The sequence below is a fragment of the Papilio xuthus genome, unplaced genomic scaffold, assembly GCF_000836235.2.
Source record: "Papilio xuthus unplaced genomic scaffold, Pxut_1.1 DF829673.1, whole genome shotgun sequence".
In the NCBI taxonomy this organism is placed as follows: Eukaryota; Metazoa; Arthropoda; class Insecta; order Lepidoptera; family Papilionidae; genus Papilio; species Papilio xuthus.
In genome coordinates, this window is record NW_013528976.1 from 438157 (window position 1) to 461706 (window position 23550).

At 33.2% G+C, this 23550-nt stretch overlaps 2 protein-coding genes across 7 annotated transcripts in view; one reads left to right on the forward strand and one right to left on the reverse strand.

Annotated features, from left to right (window-relative positions):
- Positions 1-12413, forward strand: part of ApepP (Aminopeptidase P) — a 16551-nt gene extending 4138 nt beyond the window's left edge. Inside the window, exons 1-18 of one of the 2 annotated variants that reach the window (XM_013307549.1) lie at positions 3055-3173; positions 3989-4038; positions 4467-4570; positions 4970-5141; positions 5648-5760; positions 6147-6282; positions 6603-6698; positions 7312-7511; positions 7999-8085; positions 8372-8461; positions 8660-8790; positions 9122-9274; positions 9508-9637; positions 10168-10345; positions 11115-11206; positions 11442-11555; positions 12112-12234; positions 12319-12413. In XM_013307549.1, coding sequence (XP_013163003.1) covers positions 3136-3173; positions 3989-4038; positions 4467-4570; positions 4970-5141; positions 5648-5760; positions 6147-6282; positions 6603-6698; positions 7312-7511; positions 7999-8085; positions 8372-8461; positions 8660-8790; positions 9122-9274; positions 9508-9637; positions 10168-10345; positions 11115-11206; positions 11442-11555; positions 12112-12234 — 2007 coding nt within the window. In that variant the 5' untranslated portion in view covers positions 3055-3135 and the 3' untranslated portion in view covers positions 12319-12413. Of the gene's footprint in view, positions 1-3054; positions 3174-3988; positions 4039-4466; positions 4571-4969; positions 5142-5647; positions 5761-6146; positions 6283-6602; positions 6699-7311; positions 7512-7998; positions 8086-8371; positions 8462-8659; positions 8791-9121; positions 9275-9507; positions 9638-10167; positions 10346-11114; positions 11207-11441; positions 11556-12111; positions 12235-12318 lie in introns of those variants that run through there. The other variant, XM_013307558.1, reaches the window with a different exon arrangement.
- A 490-nt stretch (positions 12414-12903) lies between these two features.
- Positions 12904-23550, reverse strand: part of LOC106114339 (solute carrier family 16 member hermes) — a 26054-nt gene continuing 15407 nt past the window's right edge. For 2 of the 5 annotated variants that reach the window (XM_013307502.1, XM_013307520.1), the window contains 5 exons: positions 23355-23498; positions 22964-23090; positions 21985-22164; positions 20927-21053; positions 12904-14945 (listed from right to left, as the gene is read on the reverse strand). In XM_013307502.1, the coding sequence (XP_013162956.1) occupies positions 13731-14945; positions 20927-21053; positions 21985-22164; positions 22964-23090; positions 23355-23498 (1793 nt within the window). In that variant the 3' untranslated portion in view covers positions 12904-13730. Of the gene's footprint in view, positions 14946-16529; positions 17684-20926; positions 21054-21984; positions 22165-22963; positions 23091-23354; positions 23499-23550 lie in introns of those variants that run through there. The other 3 variants (XM_013307528.1, XM_013307512.1, XM_013307536.1) reach the window with 3 other exon arrangements.

The following is a 23550-nucleotide window of genomic DNA, read 5'->3' on the forward strand; positions in this document are numbered from 1 at the left end:
CAAAGTGTGTCGTAAAATTTTGATCCTAAGTGGTAAGCGAATTAAATTCCTTGACTATAAATTCTGTTAAATTACTACTAAAACTTATAAACAATATTTAATATGTTTTTAGTGTTTATTTATGAGTTTTGTTCTGGAATACGTGAAATTTTGTAATAATGAATAAATGTAAGATTCGTAATTTGTTTTTTTTAATCCATGTTTCCCTTTTTTACACGGAAAAATGTTTTTACGCGTATATTTAAATAGGTTTGTATGTAAATTTAATTTGTAATATCCTGTATCGTAAACGAGTGAACAGATTTTGACAAATGAGTTGTCATTCCATTCGTATTTTCGAGTGTCATATAGTCAGTTGGGTTTTTTTGGTTGACATTTGTAATTTTTCTTTTCTTCTAATAAATATATTAGGAATTAAAGTCGTCTATAATTTATGGTTCAATTGTCTTCTTATTGACCTTTAACTATGATATTTAAGTATTAATAGATTGACATTTTATGAGTTAACCATGAGTTTTCACTAGCAAAACATGTGTATAGAAACAATGTCACAGTTTACACTGAGGCGTAGACAATATAACATTAATATTATCGCTAGTAGAATAGACAAAATGTATGGGATAAAAAAAACAGACGAATTGGAAACCTCCATTTTGAAGTCGGTTATAAAATACGTGACATATGGATAAGCAACACGCCGTATGGCGTACGACAGGTTGCTTCTTAAAAATGCTTGAAATTATTTCTATTTCAAGGCAGTTGACGTTATTATTATCGAATTCTCTATAAATAGTTTAGGTGCCCTAAAACCCCACAATCGATATAAAAATGGCGGAAACCAAACAGGCACAAAATATCACGACTTATAGCCTATGTGTGTATAGATATGAATATATCAAATAGGTTAAGGACATTTGACAAGGTAGGGAGAACAAGAACATCATTGTCAAACATTGTTATCCCTTTTATCTAAAAAAAGTTACTGTAAGGTATTCCGAATGTTACATGTCCTTCTTCAATTCTTTATCTTTCAATCATTTGTAAATAAAGACAGTAATGTATCTTATGTAAACTCGTAGCACCATTATTTATTAATTATTATGGACAAATCCTAATAATCCTTTTTAATAAGAGAAGAAGGGCAGACGAGCTTTAATAACAGTTATTGACGCTTGCAGACGTAAAGTTAATGCAAAAGGGATACTGGCATTTTTTTTCCCATCTTACTAATATTATAAATGCAAAAGTTTAGATGTATGTTAGAAGGTATCACAAGAACGGCTAGGATCTCGCTTAAATTTGGCATACATGTAGAACATAGTCTGATAGAACACTTAGGCTACAAATTAACGATTTTTTTTAACACCTTGCGAACGGAGGTGTTGGCGACAGTTAGTTTTACTAAGAAAAAACGATGTCCCAAAATGAAGTTTCTTTATGGTGAAACTATAAATAAAGGGCTGCCTAGATTAACCCGCCAATGAGGAGCTCGGGTTGAAATGAAATGAACGATATCTTTATGCTGTTTGTTTGTTCTTTATACTTTGCAAATATACTCTGTGCTATTCCGCGTTCTTATTTTGATCGCGTCGTTTTGTCTTTGCTGTTTATTAAAAAGTTAACAAAGAGTTTGTATAGGTATGTGATTTTTTTAATAAAATTCGATGGTGTCCATTGTAACGAACAACTGATTAAAAAAATCTAGTTTAGAGAAAATTTAATTAGTATGACTTTACTGAAAAGAAAAACAGTTTTTTTGCTACAAAAAATTTCGTCGAATTAAGGGTTAATAAAGAAATGATCGAATTTTACAGTTAATAATTATTGACTATAAAAATGTACGATCTTATATTCGATTTTTTAATAGTGACGTGACTTTTTTTTTTATCGATACTATATAATACTAATATTTTATAGGTAATTTTATTCTCTTAATTATATTAAAAATTTCAATTCTAACCTTTGGTTTCTGAGAAATCTCTGTATAAAACATATCGTTGTCCCCATTATACCGATATATCTTTGACGAAGAGATAATAACATTATTTAACTTGGATTTTGATCTTAGAAACCTAGTAAGACTACTATAGAATCAAATTTATTGCAATTATTACCTTGGTCCGTCAAGGAATATCGTAGCCTATAAATCTAGTCTCCATACAACAATGGTCATTGTGAATATATATAAAACAGCGTATAAACAATTTTGAATTCTATATCTGAAAAAATAGGTTTCAATTTGTTTTATATTTAGCATGTATCAATTGGCCAATAAAGATTTCGTTATGTTGAACATTACTGACTCGGGACAGAGTAATTTTCTAGTGTTGTCTTTGATTATCGATATTCATCGTCTTCCTGCTGTATCCCTTAACCCATTAGTGCATAACGTTCGATAAATCAGACGCCAATAAAATTGTTATTTTTGGATTTATATATATTTTACTAACCGTATATTTTTTTTAAAACAGTAGTGTAATATATATTTGAAGTGGTGGACGGGCTATAAAATCTAAACTTTCATATTGATTAAATATTTTATACAATTTAATAGACAAATGCAATCGAAATGAAAATATATTACAGTGATCATAATGAAAAAAGCGTTAATAAACTCTATGCATTAATGGGTTAATGTCGGCTCTATGGATTGATGTTTGTTAGAAGGTATCTTGATGAAATTTGATATAAATGTAAAACACATAGGGTACTTGTTTTTTTTTAGTTTCACGCGTACGGAGTAGTTGGCGACAGCTAATCATCCATACATTTCTATCAGCCATCATATCTGAATTAACTCCCTGAGTTACTTTTCTTTTATCTAACTAAAAAGTCGATTTACGGATAAAAATTTTATGTGATAACATCAAGAGTTTGGTGGAAGTGGTAGAAAGATACGTCAGGCTTAACGTGACAAAGAGAGCTGATGATGTCATATAAGTTTGAGCTTATAATTTATCAACTACTGAACTATCGATATCGATAAATTTCAAACTGGAAACTATTATCGATATTTGTGTCGTGCACAACACTACCAAATGTCATTTCTCAGTCAGTATACGTTTGAATTTTCGTTGACTGAATATTTTAGAACGGAAAAATGTCAGTATTTAGTCGTTATTTCGGAGTTTTAATATGTTTTTAACGTGTTTCTTATTAAAAGTGTTTTGGTTGTAAGTAATTTTACGTATTTTCGTTTCTATTAAAGGGAAATTTAAATTTTAATATTAATATATCAAAAGACACAAGAATCAGTCATCTTGAAATATATATTTTAATCCATAAACAATTTTATTGTAAAGAGTTTGGTGTACTTAATCTTTATCTATGGGTTTCTTATCAATAAAAAATAATTACCCTTATTACCGTTTTCTAAATTTAATATCACTTTAAAATAAATCAAAATAAAACCAAAGAATAATAATATTATAATAATTAATAAACTACATTGAATTTTTTCATATTTTAAAGTTTTTATGTAAAGAGTTACATCTCTTATGAGATCTTTTAATGAGATGTGACTCTTTTCCCGGAATTTACGTAATTGGATAACATATTATTTTTTTACTAACAAACATATATCAAAAATATATTCGCTAAAACTACGATAAAAGTCAATAACTTCAAGATCAATAACCCCATATGTAAATTAACAGAACAGCTATAATGCAGACGACACGATAGTTTGGTACGATTTTAACCTAAAAAGCATAAGCGAATTTCATAGTCATCTTGCTAATATTATAAATGCGAATGTTTGGATGGATGGATGTATGAAGGTATCTACGGAACGTCTCTACGGATTTTTATGAAATTTGGCATGACATAGCCTGAAATACATATGCGGTGTCGCGGCGACAGCTACTGGTTTTACTAAAGTATTGCACGGAGGGCTTATCTTGAATGTTCGTACCACTTTCGTATCATACTTAGGTATATTTGTCTATTACGTTGAAAGAGTTAGTTATAAATAATATGTTTGTTTCAGATATACAACATCGAATGCGGCGAAGTTAACTACAAATAGTACAGTTCAAGGTAAACTATATATATTTTTTAAATACATATAAAAACTGTTTGTAACGATTCCTGCGGCCGAGGTCCGTCATCGGAGGACACGACAGACCGCAAGGTTCCATCCACACCACCTGAATGGTTGGCATTCCACAACGGTGCGATTCTCGCGCAATTTCTTGCCTCGCACAGCCGCGTTGTGGAACGGTCTGTCCTCGGCGGTATTTCCAAACCAATACGACTTAGTGACCTTCAAGAAGCGAGCATACCATTTCCTAAAAGGCAGGCAACGCATCTGCAGTTCCTCTGGTGTTGCAGTTGTCCATGGGTGTCGTTGATCACCTCGGTGTTCACGCCGCACGTTTGCCCCCCTTCTCTTATAAAAAAAAATACACAGTCGAATCTGGATAATTGAAAATTTGTTACTGTGTTAATTTTTAATACGTTCTTAGGTTCCAGTATGACGTTGCAGCGTTTGACAGCGCTTCGAGCGCTGATGACGAGTCAGCCAACAGCACTGGCTGCTTACATCATTCCTACTGCAGATGCACATAATGTGAGTATATAGTTGGCACGCGAGGAAGCAGACTACTGTACTGAATGTTGTGCCAACTCAAACGCTGATTAAAAAGAATAGCTAAAGTTAGGTGACTTAGCCACATTTAAGTAAGTTAATAAACTTGGCTAAACGGTAAAATGGTTAATAAAAAAGTTACATTTGTTAGGTTTTTGGTGAATTCTTAGTCAAATAAGATCTTAAATGAGTCTTAAATAGTAATAAATGTCTTAAGCCTGTTTATTATTCCCTTAGTAGTAAGTCCCTTAGTTATATTTATCTAGTTAGTGTTACTGTGAAATCTCCTAAGATCTCATAAAACGAAAAGAGTTACATATGAGTTCTCATAACAGATATAAATATTTTTCTCATTGGTTTAACCATTTTTTTTTGTACCAGTCTGAGTACATTGCATCAGTGGACGCCCGTCGTGAATGGATATCGGGGTTCACGGGTTCCGCCGGTACTGCTGTGGTGACCGCCGCGCATGCGCTAGTGTGGACTGATGGCAGATATTATACGCAGTTTGAAAAAGAAACTGACAATACATTGTGGACTTTAATGAAGATGTGTAAGTATATAAGAAAAGGGTGTAAAAGATAAAACGGGATTCCAATCTTACTAATATAAGGTGGCAAACGAGCGATCGGCCACCTAAAATCGCTGAAATAGCGAAGTGACCGTTGCCCATAGACATACGCAATTGCATATGCGTTGCCTATCTTTAATCGACGGAGGATAGGATGCACAGAGAGAAAATATTTTCCCTTTCCATGCATCCTCTCATCCGGAAAGTCCACTTCCACTTCCCATCCTTTCCTTATAAGAAAAAGGGTGGGAAGGGAAAGAGCACTTAGACCTCCGGGATGCACACTCATCAGACGAAACGCGGAATTGCTTCCACTTGACGCCTGTCTTCTGTGTGCTCGTGGTATTTCACCGGGCGAGCCGGGACAATTCGTGCGAAGATGTTAAAGCGATTTTTGTTAGAAGATATATCCAGAACGGCTGAATAGATCTAACAGAAATTTGGCTACTAATTAGTCTTTCTTATTATTCTGTTTATATATTTTTCAGCATTGCCAGAAACATTAACAATGGAGAAATGGCTGACGGCAAATTTAGTTGAAGGATCAGTTGTTGGGGCTGACCCCAAAACAATGAGCAGAGACGAATGGACTCCATTACAAGTGAGTGCATATTAACATATCTTAATGTTACTAATATTATAAATACGAATGTTTGGATGGATGTTTGTTTGACGGTATCTTCCGAACGGCTTATTGGATTTTGATGAAATTTGGCTCTGATGGCATAGTCTGGAAGAACACATAGGCTGGAAACTTTTAGTTTTTTTTTCATTCCGCGTGAACATAGTTGCGGGCGATAGCTAGTAATATCGTTTGGACCGATATATGTTATTTTGTACGAAGATATAGTATGGAATATAACATAGGACCCAAGTGATCACTATTTATTTGTGTTTCTTCTTTTAAGACTGATATTGACGAGTGAGCTGTCGTATTCGTATTCTTCTCCTGAGTGTATAGATTTGATAGCTATTTTTGTATTTCAGACAGCTTTAAAGAAAGCTAAAATGGAACTTGTAGCCGTTCCTAATAACCTCGTGGATCAAGTGAGGGTTCAAACGAAAGATGGTCCACCAAAGAGACCTCATAATGGAATAATTCCACTGTCTGTTAAGTATACAGGTAAGATTCTGTCTGTCTGTACACAAGGCTGCGTCTGTATCGGGTAATCTCGAAACGAAGTGACTAATATTATGGGCTCCTTTTTTAATTATGCGCTGACAAAGTAAAACGATCGCTAGTTCTAAAAATATATTAAAGTTTAAATTAATTTGACTCTTACTACTTCGCTGGCGCAACGACCCAAAAAGGGAATTGGCCTGCGACACAAGAGATCGCCAAATGCCCCTGTCCTGCATAAATTTTACTAGACTTTAAGTACTGTCTAGTTTTGACTTGAGATTTGTTAGTTTTTATTTATGTTTTCTCCATTTTAATTATAGGCAAAGCGGCTGGTAAGAAGATAGAAGAATTAAGAGAGAAGATGAAAGAGAAGAAAGCATCTGCATTAGTTATTACAGCATTGGACGAAGTTGCATGTAAGTTTTTTAACTGCACTCAGAATTTCTAAATCCTTACTAAGAGTACACTTAAAGTTACATCTTAATATTTAAAACTAATATACATGTAAAAGTTAAAAAAAAAAACTACAAAGTTTTTCATATTTTTTTTCATTACTGTTTACTTAAATTCACTTTTGCATTGCAATGAAATACAGTGGAATTTGAATAAGCAAGACTATAAGCGAGATTTTCCAGTCCCAACTGACCTCCATAAGCGAGAAACTCGGGTTAGAGAAACCTCTATAAGCGAGATTCTGTCCTCTCGGCGTAAAACATACATGAGCGAGAAGCTCTGGGTTTAGAGAAACCTCTATAAGCCAGATTGTCCACTCACAATTGACCTCCATAAGCGAGAAACTCTGCTTAAAAGTAACCTCTATAAGCGAGATTGTGTCTTTCCGACGAACAACCTTCTTGGGCGAGAAATTCTGGGTTCAGAGAAACCTCTATAAGCGAGATTGTTTGGTCTCGACGGATCTCCATAAGCGAGAAACTCTGGGTTTAGAGAAACCTCTATAAGCGAGAAAAATATCGCTTCACAGGTCTCGCTTATTCAGTTTCAACATTATTTACTTTAATTCTATTTTAGATACGTTAAACTTACGTGGTAGTGACATCCAGTACAATCCAGTGTTCTTCTCTTACCTGGTGATTACCATGGACTCAGCCAAGCTGTTCTGGGGTGATGGTACATTATCACAAATTGTGGTAGACCATCTGAACTCAGAAGGTGCTACAGTTGAATGTAGACCCTATGACAATATTATGGAATATCTAAATGAATTAGCGGTTAGTGATTTTTTAAATCCTAATAAAAAAAATAGATTTTTTTCAGCTTAGAAATTTAAATATAGATTTAAAATAGTTTTTGTATTGTGAAATCATTTATAAAATCTCTTCATTATTATTTTCGAGATTAACTAAAACTAGTTGTCGTAAAAAAATAATAATAAGTAGCCTATTTGTTCTTCCAGACTATGTTCTATATGTATACCAAATTTCAGCGAGATTCGTTCAGTCGTTTCAAAGATACCTTCAAACAAATATCCATCCATCCATCCTAAAATTAGTAAGAGTAAGATAAACAATTGTTTAATATTACCGATTTAAGTAATATCATGTTTAATAGATTTAAACGTACCTTAATATTTGTTCTTTCAAATGTAAAGAAGATAAGAGACTACGCAATAAGAGTTTCCTGGGTCATTTTTCTCAAGTTAAAAAGAAACGTGACCGAATATTCTAGAAGGATAGTAATATTTGAATTGTTTTCTAGAAAGAACTATCAGAAAGTGGTGATGGAGCTCATGGTATTTGGTTATCGAATGACGCAAGCGAGGCTATACATAGAGCATCTGCGGGGGTAAGTTATAACGCCTGTATCACAAAGGGGTAGGCAGAGAGTTTAGAGACCTTAGAACTCAACTGGCTACACTTGTGTTGATAGATATAGTTGTCCCTTTCATTCCGTTTGAAAAAAATAGGCTAACAGAAAAATAGGTTAAAAAATATCTCTTAAGATTCCATGAAAAGAGTTACATCTTATCTCTTCTCATAGGATCTCATACAACGAAAGTTCTCATATGAGATCTCTTGAGATGTAACTCTTTTCGTCGGATGAATACTTATGAGATAGATTTTTCTTTCAGGAGAAAGTTTTGAAGAAACCGTTAGATTTAATATCGGAAGTCTCTCCGGTGGCTTTGGCTAAGTTAATCAAGAACGAAGTGGAATTGCAGGTATTATAAAAAATTTACTCAGTCTAAGAAAAAAAATCTCCATTTTTTTTTGGTACATTAAATTGTTTTTAGTGGTCAGTCTGAATTACTTTTTGTTTCTATTCTTTAGTCTTTGACAAATCTACCAAAGAGGTTGACATTTAGTCTGACAGATCTGGTAGGTTTTTTATTTATCATGTTTTTCAACTTTCTTTTCAGGGTTTTCGTAATTGTCATATAAAAGATGGTATTGCTGTGGTCAGGTTTTTCAAATGGCTGCACGAAGAGATCGGCAAAGGTTCTAAAGTCACGGAAATACAAGCTGCTGATAGGCTCTTGGAATTTAGAACGTAAGTACGCGGGAGATTTTCTCCTGAAGGGAGAGGTTATGTTTTGTCCGACAGACAGAACAGGAGTAATATGATATCGTTAAAATTTAACCTATCATGAGACTTTAGACCAAATAGGAGGGTTATCTTTGTATACGATTTAGTTTATTAACTACATATGGACAGTCATGCAAGTCGAGGTATTTTGTGCCTATTTGCTTTCCGCCTTTCTGGCGGTGAACGATGCATAAACTGTTTCTACTCTATAGCCTATCCAATTATAAAGTTAAGTTTGATAAAATTTTTGGAGAAAGGTAATTTTTGTCCGACAATTTTGAATTTCATGTTTTAGAGAGGAAGAAGATTTCTTGGGTCCGTCCTTTGAGACAATAGCAGGGGCTGGGGAAAATGGTGCTATAATACACTACAGCCCTTCAAAAGGGGGTGAGCAGAGAGTTATAAGGGTAGATGACATGTTTTTACTTGACTCCGGTGGACAATACAGGTAAAATATTGGTTATAGTAATGTCAAATGTTTGGATGGATGGATGGATGTTTGTTTGAAGGTATCTCCAGATCTGTTACATGGATCTTGCTAAAATTTGGTACACATCCTACTAATTGGGTTTTCTTAAATATCAGCTAATCTTTAGTAAAACAACTGTCTTATATCTTAATAAATAATATAATATTTGATTTTACTGAAATTTAGAACTAATTTTTTTTTGTGTAACTTAGGGATGGTACAACAGATATAACTCGAACACGTCACATGGGCGAGCCCAGCCCTGGGCAGAAGGACACCTTCACTAGAGTACTGAAGGGACAGATAATGTTGGGCAGTGCAGTGTTTCCACAGGGTGTTAAGGTGAGTTTACACTGAAGTAATGGTGGTTCATCATCAGCTCACTATACATCCCAACTGAGGTACTCAGAGCCTACCCTAAGTCAGGGGTGATTAAGCCATTGTCAACCAGAGTCGTTAATTTTTTATCATAAGGTGGCAAACGAGCAAGGGAGCCACCTGAAATCGCTAAAATAGTGAAGTGACCATTGCTCATAGATATACGCAATTGCATATGCGTTGCCTACCTTTAATCGACGGAGGAGAGGATGCACAGAAAGAAAATATTTTCCCTTCCTATGCATCTCATCCGGAAAGTCCACTTCCACTTCCCATCCTTACCTTATAAGAAAAAGGGTGGGAAGGGAAAAAGGACTAAATTAGGCCTCCAGACGCACACTCATCACACTGTAGTTGGAATTGCTTTCACTTGACACTTGTCTTTTGTGTGGTCGTTGTATTTCACCGGGCAAGCCTGGACAATTTGTGCGAATATGTTAAAGCAGGCTCTACCACTGTTAATATTAATTTACAATTTATGTAATTTTTACCAGGGTAACGTGTTAGACAGTTTTGCCCGTCAGTATCTCTGGCTGGCAGGGTTAGACTACGCGCATGGCACTGGACACGGGGTCGGGCACTGCCTCAATGTGCATGAAGGGCCCTCCGGAGTCTCCTGGAGACCTTATCCCAATGACCCGGGACTTCGCCCCAAACAAATACTAAGTAATGGTGAGTCAACTTTCCTATATGTCTCAATTTTAACCATAGACAAATTATATACTAAAACTAGCTGTTGCCCGTAACTCCGTCCGCGCGGAATTAAAAAAACTTAACATTTAGGGGGATGAAAAATAGATGTCTGATTCTCAGAGCTACTCAATATGTTCACAAAATTTCATGAGAATCAGTCAAGCCGTTTCGGAGGAGTATGGGAACGAAAATTGTGATACAAGAATTTTATATATAAGATTAAAAATTCCATATTTTTTTTTTACATAATTTTATGACATCAGCTAACTTTATTTTATAATAATTATATTTAGCATTTTACACAAAATAACTAAAAAAAAAGTAGAATATAAAAATGGTTGATGTTTATTAAATTTTTTCCTGTATTTAATTTGGATCGAAACAAAAAAGGCCTCTAACAGACAATAAAAACACAATAGACAACAACTACAGATAATTTCATAGTTTAAGATCGTAGAATGGAATACTTTTTTCTCATAGACTAAAATTTTTTAGTATTTTTGGGTAATCCCTTCAACTACATTACTTCAACTTGTCAACTAGTAATCTTACTAATATTATAAATGCGATTGTTTAGATGTATGTCAGAAGGTATCTCCGGAACAACTCGACGGATCTTGATGAAATTTGTCATACATATAGACCATAGTCTGGTAGAACACATGGACTACTTATTTAGTTATTTAAATCCGCGTGGACGGAGTCGCGGCTAAAAGCTAGTATTTAATATATTTTTGTATATTTTCAGAGCCAGGATACTACAAGGTTGGGGAGTATGGTATCAGGCATGAGGATCTGGTGGAAATTATCTCCATCACAAGGGAATCTGATCATCCCAGGGTGAGTTAAACTCCTGATCTATACTTACAAGGATCTACATAGACACATATGGCCTGTAACTTCATAGTCTATGAACAGTTATCTATGGTCTGCAGTTCTATATTCCGTGGACAGTTGTCTACGGCAAGTTATTCTACTAGCATATGAAGAGTTGTCAATGGCCTGTAGCTCCATAGTCTACGTACAATTGTCTATGGCCAGTAGCTCTAGTCTATGGTGTTCTCGCTGTGCGCAGGCTCGCGGTCTGCTGGGTGACTTCGAAGGTCGCGGCGCCCTCGGCTTCAGCACACTAACTCTGGTGCCGCATCAAAAGGATTGCTTGGATTTGAATCTGCTCGATGATTTTGAGGTATGATTGAAAGATTTAAAATAATATGTTGCCATTTTAATAATTCCCACAAATATATTTTGTAGGTTTTTTGACTTTGACAAATTTTAAGGGTTACTAGTGTCTAAAACTTCTACTAAAAGTCATTTTTGCAATTCTAAGTAATTGATTTGCAACTTGTAACTTAAATTCTCGTAGTTAATTCATTCCTTATTTAATTTTAATTATAACTAGCAAAAACATTAGAAAATTAACCAATATTTTTTTTGTAAATTTACTAATATTTCTTTTGCCATTCCAACTAAGCTGTATATGGAGGATGCTAGGATATGGTTTAAGACAATAATCGAATGGTGGGAATCGTATCCTTAACCATTAGGCTATTGACTCTTCATAATAAATGTGATATTTTTTATGGAATTTCGAAATTATGTAAATGGCAACATTACTTTCAACTGTCACTTTCTTGGTCAAAATATGACGCTGTCAAAATGACAAAAGATCCTTTTTGGACTATATATTACTGTTTTTTTCATGATTTTATAGAATAATAATAAGCTGGCTCTTTTATTTCTAGATATCCTACATAAATGCTTACCACGCCCGAGTGTTGAACACTTTAGGTCCCATTCTTGAAGCTCGGAACCTCATGGAAGACTACGCCTGGCTCAAGGAACAATGTGAACCCATTAACAAATAGGTATGTTTTCTTAAACACTGTTTCCACTAGCGCAATTGGATCGTGACTAGTGAAAAATGAGTCTAATATTCTATTTTGTTTCAGATTCAAATAAAAAATGTCCCGAGGCAAGCTTTTATGGAAACTGATATTTATATGCATTTTAATATATTTTTAAGAGTATATTATTTTTTAATAAATTTTTTAACAGCAATATTTTTATATATATAATTCTTCTGTGAGTGTGTATGTCACTGAACTTCTCTCAAACGACTGGACCGATTTTGATGAAATTTATTGTGTGTGTTCAAGGGGATCTGGGAATGGTTTAGATTCACAATTTTGTCCGCTGGACAATGTTTTTTTAAATTAATTTTTAATTTATTAGTAGTTGTTGATTTTGGAATGTTTTACATTGGATACGACAGACGGCGCTACCATCGCAGTGTCAAATTTTAAATAATATTCGAATTAAAGACGTGTAGACAGGACAACGTCTGTCGGGTCCGCTAGTTTACTTGTAATTCTTATCTAACAGCTTGTATCATAAGAATGAAGAGATTTTAACAAATGTGGTCTCATTTGATTGCATTTTTTACTTTTTTTTTGATGAAGGAAATGAAAGAATACTAAATAAATATATTTTCATTTATATCTTTGATTAGAAAATACATTTTTAATTATAATTTACAATTGAAAATACATTCTTACATTTATAGATATACAGATTTGTCTCGAATATAAAATAAAGGCCTTACGAATTATTACATATTAAGTTATTCGCCATTAAAAATATAACTAAAATCATAGATTTATAACCTATAGATACATAATCATCGAACAAAAGTGAGGCGAAAAAACGCCGGGAAAATTTTTGTTGGTATAAATTTCCTTTGATATGGAAATTTGACACTAAATTAATCAAACATATGAAACACTTGATCTATAGATTATTTATCTATGTGTTTAATAATAATTGTGCTAAATTCACTTGTTCTTCATTCATTCAGATTGTTCTTCAAGTAAAATATAATTAAATTAACTTATTGAATTAACATAAGACAAAACGGTAACTACGTTTAAACATAATTTACTAAATATTCGGGTAACTGGTGAGTGAAAAACTAATGCAATTTAAATAATAAAATAACTACAAGTAATAAATTCGATTAAAAAGATTAATTCAATGTCAAAATAATTTTTGTTAATGATGTGCAATAAATAGCATGTTAAATAGCTGTTTTAAATAACAGTTATTTTTATTTAAAATTCTATAAGCAGCTATAAACAGATAACTACTTTTGATTAATAAAATTAAAGCTATTAGCAGATAATACAATAAAAATGATAAAAATTAATCTAAATAATGTAATGTCCGTATTTAAAAAATTAAACCTTACATTTCAATGGACCCTATTCTTAGGAAATTGATAATTTTACATTTAAAAGGCATTTAATAACGTTTTCAGATTACAAGACGTAAAATTGACGATATTTCAGTTTCAAGAACACTTATTTTAAGCTTTTTCCTCCAAATTTTGTTGCATTCTTTCCGCTTTTTTTCTTCTACTATGAATAAATGGAACAAAGCCCCAAAGAGCCGCACCGCTACAGAGAATCAATCCTAATGTTACGAATAAAGATTTATATGAATGTGTGTACTCAAACCATACACCACATACAGGAGGTCCGATAAGTTGCAAAATTCCATTAACAAATAAACTAATTCCATAAGATGACATCAATCTTTCTGTACCGAGCATTTCAGTCATAACAAGTGCTGTAACACCTACATTTATACCAGAAGCGATACCGAAAATCGAACAAAAAACGCTTATAGCTAAATAACTCTTCATCAACGGTATCATTGCTAAACTGATACCGGATATCAATAAACCGGTTATAAAAAAATAACGTTTAGGAGTTGATACAACATCTGATATAGCGGAACCGCCGATTCTACCAACCAAATCTAACGCTGATATTATTGACAATAAATACGCGCCTAATGATTTGTCAAAACCACATTCAACAGCATAAGAAGGAACAAGGATTATAAAATTCGTATACGAAATAGCACAAGTGCAATTTGATATTAAAATAACAAGATATATCGGATCTTTTAGTAGTTGCACGTCAAAGTATTTACTCGGTTCCTTTTTGACGTTATCGTCAGTCTTCCTAAAACCGCAACAATACGTTATTGGTCTTAAACTATCGGTGACTGACTTCAGACTGAATTGGGAAGCAAATTCACTCGGTTTCTCAAACGCTGAAAGTGTTGAACCATGGAAAGGTGTCGACATATACTGAAAACTAGATGTTGACGGACTGCGTTTAGGTGTTTTTGGTACTGTTAATTTTCTACCAAAAGTATCATGTGAATTGGTACGACTCGATTTACCTTCTGGTACGGATTCTAATAAAGATGGATTGCTAGGTAGATAATTTGATATTTTACTAGATATTTGTGATAAACCATGTCTTGAAGATGTTGATATCTTTCTTGTTCTATCATCTGTTAATCTCATAACTTGAGCTGCGCTTGCTGATCTTGCGAAATCTAATTTATTTGGTGACCGATCGTCTAATGCGAGATTAGATTTATGCTTGAAGATTGGAGGAGAACCGTTTGGATATTTATCTGTTGGTGTGTTATCTTCTGACGTCAAAACAAGTCGCGGATGACTCGCTTCTAAATCAATCGGATCTTCTTCTGCGAACGGTTCAAGCTGGAGAAAAAATAAACAGTTATTTTATGATAACGGTTATAACGCGTTAAGCGCTATTATCGTTAACAGTTACAAAAATAACTCGTTAAGCGTTATATTAGTAACTGTTATCCGTTTGTTAGAAATAATTTTTCGGAACTATTAGGTTAAAAAAATTAAACAATAAAAATCAAGATAAAAATAAATTTTATTAGTACGATATAAAATTAATTTCCTATATAATAAAGGATAGAATATATTTTAACTAGTCAACATTCATTTGTGCATAATTTTACAAATTTCAAACATTTAAAGCATGTTTCACAATTTGAAACATTTAAAAATGTGCGTCGTACAGAACGATTAAATTTTTTATATATACAAATATCTACGAAAGTGGACATTTTTTTATTAACCTATTAATTATTTAGGACTAAATTTAATTCGGAAGATATCAAAAACAAATATGCAAATTAAATGCTATAGTTCGAGTTAAAGCCCATTAGTCGAAATTTGACCATAATGCATATTTTTTTGATTCAAAATAGTCTAATGCATTTCTACTTATTCATAAAGATTTGTGATAGACAAACATGTTTTTTAAGTAAAAATGTACATACCCCATATTTTAATAATAAAAAATAAAAAATTACTCACGGTAAATAGAATCGAATGATACCTGACGTCAAAAATCACCATCCATTTTGGAGGTTTATAATTAATACTAACTTTAGGAAACCTCTAAAAAAAACTATATTACCAAACTAATATGTAAAAAAATAAAAAAAATACAAATTCGTTACCGTAAACAACGAAACAAAAAAGTTATAAATTGAGTATAATTATCCAATTTAACTAAATTCAAAACCTAACTACAATAAAGTAAAACTTCGTATAATTCGTATAAAAAAAAATAATCTAAAAAATCTTGGCACGTATAAAATACATTGCATATTCGACTTTCAAAATATAGAAATAAAAGCTATTATATTTTTGAGGAAGATGACAAAATCGGTAATTTTTTTCTCATTAAATAACATTAAAACATGAATATATAAGCGAGAAACTCGGGTTGGATAGCAACCTCTATAAGCGAGAAACTTAGGTTAGTTAGAAACCTCTATAAGCGAGAAACTTAAGTTAGAGAGAAACGTCTAAAAGCGAGAAAAATATCACGGTCCCTTGGACCATGTATTTCAGACACATTAATGACATTAAAAAAAAAAAAAAATTGTAAAAGGTAATAAAAAAATTTAATATAGTCGATAAAAATGTGCAAACCAACCAAAGATAAATTATTACTGATATTAAAACATAACAAAGTATATTATATATTTAAAATTGTATATAGGCATAAATAATGATAAACGAGTCTCGGGTATAAGATTTTTCTCGCTTATAGAGGTTTATAACTAACCCAAATTTCTTGCTTATGGAGGTTGTCCGTCACGACCAATGACTCTCGCTTATAAAAGTTTCTCGCGTATTCTTATTCGAATGTTTATATTTAAGCACACGTATCAAGTCTCATTAACTATATAAAATAACTAAAACAAGTCTAGTAATCTAACAAAACTAAAAATTTGGAATGAAAAAATTTGGTCTTAAATGTACAAAAACCCTCAAACCTTTTGAGTTTTCAATTTTTCAGCTTCCGCCTTTCTTTTTTTATGTCTATTTATTAACGGCATAAAAAGCCATAAAGACGAACCGGCTATAAATATAAAACCGAATGTGACAAACATATTTACGAAGTTCTTATCATATTCAAACCATAAACCACAAATCGGTGGTCCAACTAATTGTAAAATACCATTCACAAACAAACTTATACCATATGTTGACATTAAACGATCAACACCTAATATTTCAGCCATTACTAAAGCTGTTACGCTATTATTTATGCCTGAAGATAAACCGAATAATGCACAAAAGATACTAATACTTGTATAAGTATGCAAAAAAGGTATAGTAGCTAACGTAACACCAGAAAAGAATAAACCACCAACGAAATAAAATGATTTAGGTATTAAATTTAAATCGCATAACGCTGAACCACCGATACGTCCGACTAGATCAAGCGCTGACACAGTACTGAGGAGTAACGCACCACGTGACTTGTCAAATCCTATATTTTGTGCATAAGAGGGTAGTAAGATAATAAAGTTTGTACATGATATAGCAACTGTACTGCTCGAAATTAATATCACTAAATAAGTTGGATCAGTTAATAATGTAACGTCAAAAAATTTATTAGGTTCACTTTTAACTTTTTTTTTACAACAAAAACAACAATATGCAACATCAGCGACACTCTCTGTTATTGATTTCAATGAGAATTGCGATGCGAATTCATTCGGTTGTTCGAAAGCTGATAGAGTTGAACCGTGGAATTGTGTGGAGACGTAAGCGAAACTAGATGTAGACATATTTCTTTTAGGACCTACAGTACTTAATCTTCTACCAAATGTCTCTTGTGAACCTAATTTCTTCTCAAAACCATCTTGTACGATAGAAGCAGAACTAAAATTTGCCTTTGTAATAGGTTTTGTGTAAGATAATTTACGTTTTGAAAGGTTATGTCTTAAATTTTGTGTTGAATTCATGCAATTTTGACTATTATGTATATGAGCTTGTGATAGATTATTCTGTGATGTATCCTTTAAGAGTTTTTCTTCAGGTTTTGAGTTATTTTCGTGTATCACGTGTGTTGCCATTTTATACACCTCTATTGGTTCTTCTTCCTCAAACAGTATATCCTGCAAAGGAAATTAGTACTTAAATACAAGTTTATAAGTTATATTTTTGAATGTATATAGTTAATAGAAAGATTATAAGAGATTTTGCATGCATTTATACACGAAAATTAGCTTATATTATCAAAACAAGAATATCTAAACCGGTGAGGCGCTGCTTTTTTTTAAGTTGGCAAACCAGCGAGCGGTCTATAATCGTTGAAATAGCGAAGTGACCGTTGCCCATATATATACGTTGCGTTGATACGTTGCCTACATTTAATCGATAGAGGAGACGCAAAGAAAGATAATATTTTCCTTAGCCTTGCATTCTCTCACCGTGAAAATCCAATTCCACTTGCTATCCTTTACTTATAAGAAAAAGAATGAGAGGGAAAAGAGGATTAAAATGACATAAAAAAAAAACATAACATGACAGCTAAAAAAAGGACACAGTGTCATATTGACATTGACAGAAGGGCGTTAGTAAGCTGTCATAATTTAGTTTGTATGCCCACAGAGTCAGATATCCTTGTTGGTTAAAGATGATAAATAGAAGAACTATCAAGAACAAACTAAATGGGATATAATAAAAGAAAACTAAACTAATCTGTATTTATAAATCTACGTGACATATAAACGTTTTTGTTAATAAGATTATTTTTATACTTTTAATATCAGTTAATTTTAAGTTAAGTCGTACACATAGTAAAGTGATAAATAAAAACGGCTAAACACTCACGTATATACGTCCGGTGGCGGCACCGACTAGTTTCGAGCCCATCGGGGGCCCTTCATCAGGATGAGTGGTACTGGTATTATTTCGCGGACGCGGCCCTCAGCTCACTGAGCGAGCACGAGTGGGCTCGAAACTAGTAGACGTATATACGTGAGTGTTTAGCCGTGTTTATGTATCAGTTTAGTATAATGTCTCACGAAAGTTTGAATAATTTAATCGTACACATAGATGTATAATCTTTAGATGAAGTGTGTCAAACAAGTATGACGTCTAATCGAGAGTTAATTCCAAATGTAATTTTAATCAACAATAAGGAAAACCTCACAAAATGCCTCCATATGCCTTTTCGTCAATTTTTTTGCTCTTTATATTATAAATCTATGGTTGAACAATTTATTGCCCCAATATAATCACTTTCGGTAAACGATATTTAAAAAAAAACGCGTTATTCAAGTTTTATTTTTTCTTTGAAAATGAAACATTCTGTGTATGTGTTTTAAGGAAAGTGATTACTTGGTAGGCGTGCGTTATAAATAACGGTTATTAGAAAACAGTGCTTATGTTAGTGCGTTAACGAATATGTTATTTTATAACTGTTATTTTTAACAACAAAACTACATGCAAAACAAAGATGATTGTCAAATGTTTGAAATTTTAAAGAGTTTTTTTAGTGTTTTTAAAATGATTTTAAAGTTGAAATTCAAATATTTAAATGTCAATATTAATAGTATAATTAACTTAGAATAAATGGTTAATTTATAGGCAAAACTTTTGACTAATTTTTATGAATATTTTTGCACAAAGAGAAAATGGATTAAGTGTTCTATTGCCAAAAATAAAAACATGTAACATAATAGATATATAATTTATAGATGTGGTATATCATATAAGTTTAAGTTGATCGAAAGTCGACTTTTAAAACGTCATTTTGCATTGTAAATATAAGGAAAATAACCTCAAGAAAAGACTAGCAAGTTTTTGTCTTTCTTTTGTAAACTAATCGTAAATTTATGACAAAATCTCTGTATAAAACATATAATCAGCCTATCTTTGACAGAAAAAATATTTCAAACGGGGATTTTAGACTCAGAAACTCACGATAAATTATATATCTATAGGTTAAGTACAAGGCAAATAAAAACATGCGATGAAGTGACAAGAAATAAGTGGCACAGAGTAAAAATGACAATACCAAAGACAAGAACATAATAAATAAAAAAGTACAGATAAAATGGGTGGCTTACTTTGTGTGACTGGTTTCATTTTCAAAAAAAAAACACTTGACAAATAACCGTAACCACGAAACGATATTTCGACATTAAAAAAAACGGAAAACCGGATAAATTCATATTTTACCGATAAAGCTCATACATGTTACTAATATTATAAATGCGAATGTTTATATGTATGTTTGTTTATCTCCAGAACGTCTGAATGAATTTCAATGACATTTGGCATAGATGTAGAACATAGACTACCAATTAAGTTTTGGGTGACGGAGTCACGGGCGACAGCTAGTATTTGATAAAATGCGTAATTAAAAGATATAGTAAAAACCGGTTATAATGACATTGAAAAGTCAAATGGCATTTTTCCCATTGGACCATTCGAATACAAACTAATTAAATAGACCAATGGGATGTTTTAAAATTATATTGACCAAAAGAATCCGTCGGTACATAATTTATAGGTCAAACAGTCCAACGGGAAACACCCTACAGGTAATTTTACCTACTGTTTTGGTATAAGCAAAATGTCATTATAACCAATGTATAACCCAGATTAATATCCCATTTATTAATCAAACAAAACGTCAATAAAATAAAACTGCGACAAAAACCCGCGTAACAATACAGTCGTACTTGGATAAGCGAGAGTCAAGGGACAGCGATATTTTTCTCGCTTATAGAGTTTTCTCTTTAAAGAGTTTCTCGCTTATAGAGTTTTCTCTTAAAAGAGTTTCTCGCTTATAGAGTTTTCTCTCTAAAGAGTTTCTCGCTTATAGAGTTTTCTCTTTAAAGAGTTTCTCGCTTATAAAGTTTTCTTTTTAAAGAGTTTCTCGCTTATAGAGTTTTCTCTTTAAAGAGTTTCTCGCTTATAAAGTTTTCTTTTTAAAGAGTTTCTCGCTTATAGAGTTTTCTCTCTAAAGAATTTCTTGCTTATAGCTTTTTTTATATTGAATAAACCAGTGCTTGACCACAAACCCACTTAGATAGATAGTAAGTGGCTATGTGATCGAAGGATACACACTAGCTTCCTCGCTTAACCAAATTCGACTATATTTCAATCCAATCCAAAGCTAACAAACATCATAAAATATATTCGCCAAGAAAAAAACGTAAATATTAAAATAATTCCTTCACAAGATCGTTTCGATGTTTATTAGAAGATATCTCCAGAACAACTGTATGGATCTCGCTGAAATTTGTCATATACATAGAACATAGTCTGGAAGAACACATAGGATACTCAATTTTATTTAATTGCTCGCGAAGTCGCGGGCGATAGCTAATCTAATTTTTACTAACCTGTGGAACTTCATCTTCTTCTTCAGGTTCTTTGTACTTCCTAACCATGTGCTCTTCAACAGGTTGGAATAATAACGCTGCTGCCCAAACATTTAACATCACCCCTCCTAATATTAATACAGCTCCCCTAAAATAAAATAAAAATGTCTGTAATTAACCATAATATTGACTTAAACGATATATTTTGTATACCAATGGATAAGCGAGAAAATTCTATAAGCGAGAATTCAATGAACAAACTACATAAGCGAGAAACATTTTAGAGAGAAACCTCTATAAGCGAGAACACTCGCAAATCCAATTTCGACTTCGATTTTAATATTATAAACGCGATAGTTTAGATGTATGTATGGCTGGATGTTTGTTATGTGTAGAGCAGATCAACGGATGTAAATGAAAACAAGACCATCGATGGCTCAGGAGTCAAGCACTTGACTTGCAATCTGCAGGTCCTAGATTCGAATCCCGCCATGTACCAATGTGTTTTTCGATTTCCGATTTACATATGTACATTTATCAGACGTTCTTACGGTGAAGGAAAACATCGTGATGCTGCACATATCTGAGAAGAAATTCAATCAAAGATATGTGTGAAGGAAGTCAACCCGCACTTGGCCAGCGTGGTTGACTATGGCCTAATCACCCTTAACTTAGGGTAGGCTCCGAGCCCCTCAGTGGGGACGTATAGTGAGCTGATGATGATGAAATGAAATTTGGTATGTAGAACATAGTCTCGAACACATAGACTAATTAAGTTTCTTTTTAAATTCCGCGCGGAAGGATTCGTGGATGACATCAAGTATTATAAATGAGAATGTATAGATATATGGATGGACGTTAGAAGGAATCCATAGAATGGTTCAAAGGATTTTGATGGAATTTGGCATAATTGTAGAACATAGTCTGGAAGAGAAGACAGCTAGTTTTTTAAAGTTTCTGACACCAATATTCTCCATAAAACATATAATCGTCTTTGTCATTTGACAGGACAGAGATATATATGGTATGTTTGAAACTAGGATTTTGGTCTTTGAAACCCACTATTAGTATATACTTACTTATATCCATATGTTTCTAGTAAATATCTTAACAATGGTGGTAGAATGATACTGCCGAATGCGGAGCCGGACATACATATTCCATTAGCGAGACCTCGCAGACGTACAAAGTAGGACGTCACTATGTACACGGTTGGAGGAAACGCGAGACCCGCGCCCGCACCCACCATTGCACCGAAACTTTAATATTAAAAAACAAAATTGTAAAAAAAACCCTACAAAGAAGACCAAATTGAATAGAAGGAAGGTTAACAATGAAAAAGGAAAAAAATGGAACCCTTATAGAGATCAATTTGTTGTCCGTCCGTCTGTCTAAAACCCTATTTATCAGGAACGCGTGAAGGACAAACAGAAGACAGGCGTCAAGTGGAAGCAATTCCGCGTTTCGTCTGATGAGTGTGCGTCCCGGAGACCTTATATAGTCCTCTTTCCCTTCCCACCCTTTTTCTTATAAGGAAAGGATGGGAAGTGGAAGTGGACTTTCCGGATGAGAGGATGCATGGAAATATTTTCTTTCTGTGCATCCTCTCCTCCGTCGATTAAAGTTAGGCAACGCGTATGCAATAGCGTATGTCTATGGACAACGGTCACTTCGCTATTTCAGCGATTTCAGGTGACCGCTCGCTCGTTTGCCCACCTTATGATATTAAAAAAAAAGGTATCAAGTTCAAATTTATTTAATCTTATGTCTTACTAATATTATAAATGCGAATGTTTAGATGTATGTTAGAAGATATCTCCAGAACAACTCAACAGATCTTGATCAAATTTGTCATACATATAGAACATAGTCTGGAAGAACACATAGACTACTATTCGTATATATTTCGTATCGTTATGTTTTTAATTTGCTTATAATAAACAAATTTCTAAAAATCATTTCTGTCTGTCTGTATGTCTGTAAGTTTGCATTTATTTGTTATACAGGTGTTACAAATATACATTAAAAAAGCGAAGTCTAGTAAAGAAGTTCACTTACCTAAAATATAAATATCCTATTGAAAACGCCAAACTGCTAAAAATCATGCCAAACGCCGCGAAGCATCCCCCGATCAATGTAACCGTACGATAAGACCATTTTACAGATAGAATTGACGATATTGGACCTGAAAAAAATAATGGACTAAATGAGGTCTCTGGGATCCACACTCATCAGACTGTAGTTGGAATTACTTCGCACTTGACGCCTTCTGTGTGGTCGTGGTATTTCACTGACCGAGGACAATTCCTGCAAAGATGTTAAAGCGTGCTCTACCACTGAAGTTTCTTATATAGGATAGGATAGAAAAGCGCGCAATTCTCTCGTACAAAATAGGTATAAACTAGACCAATTGTAGAATGTCTTAATTCATAAACTGTAGGCTACATACCTAAACTGCTGTATAAGAAGTAACAAAGCGCAACAATCCCAGATGAAGCTGACTCACTGGCTTGGAATACATCTCTGAACTCAACCAGTAGGACACCAAATGATTTTATAGTGCCTGGTATTAGTATGTTAACTAAAGTCGCACCTGAAAAGGGAAATCATTCTCGTGAAAAAAAAACACTCCGCTACCATTATGA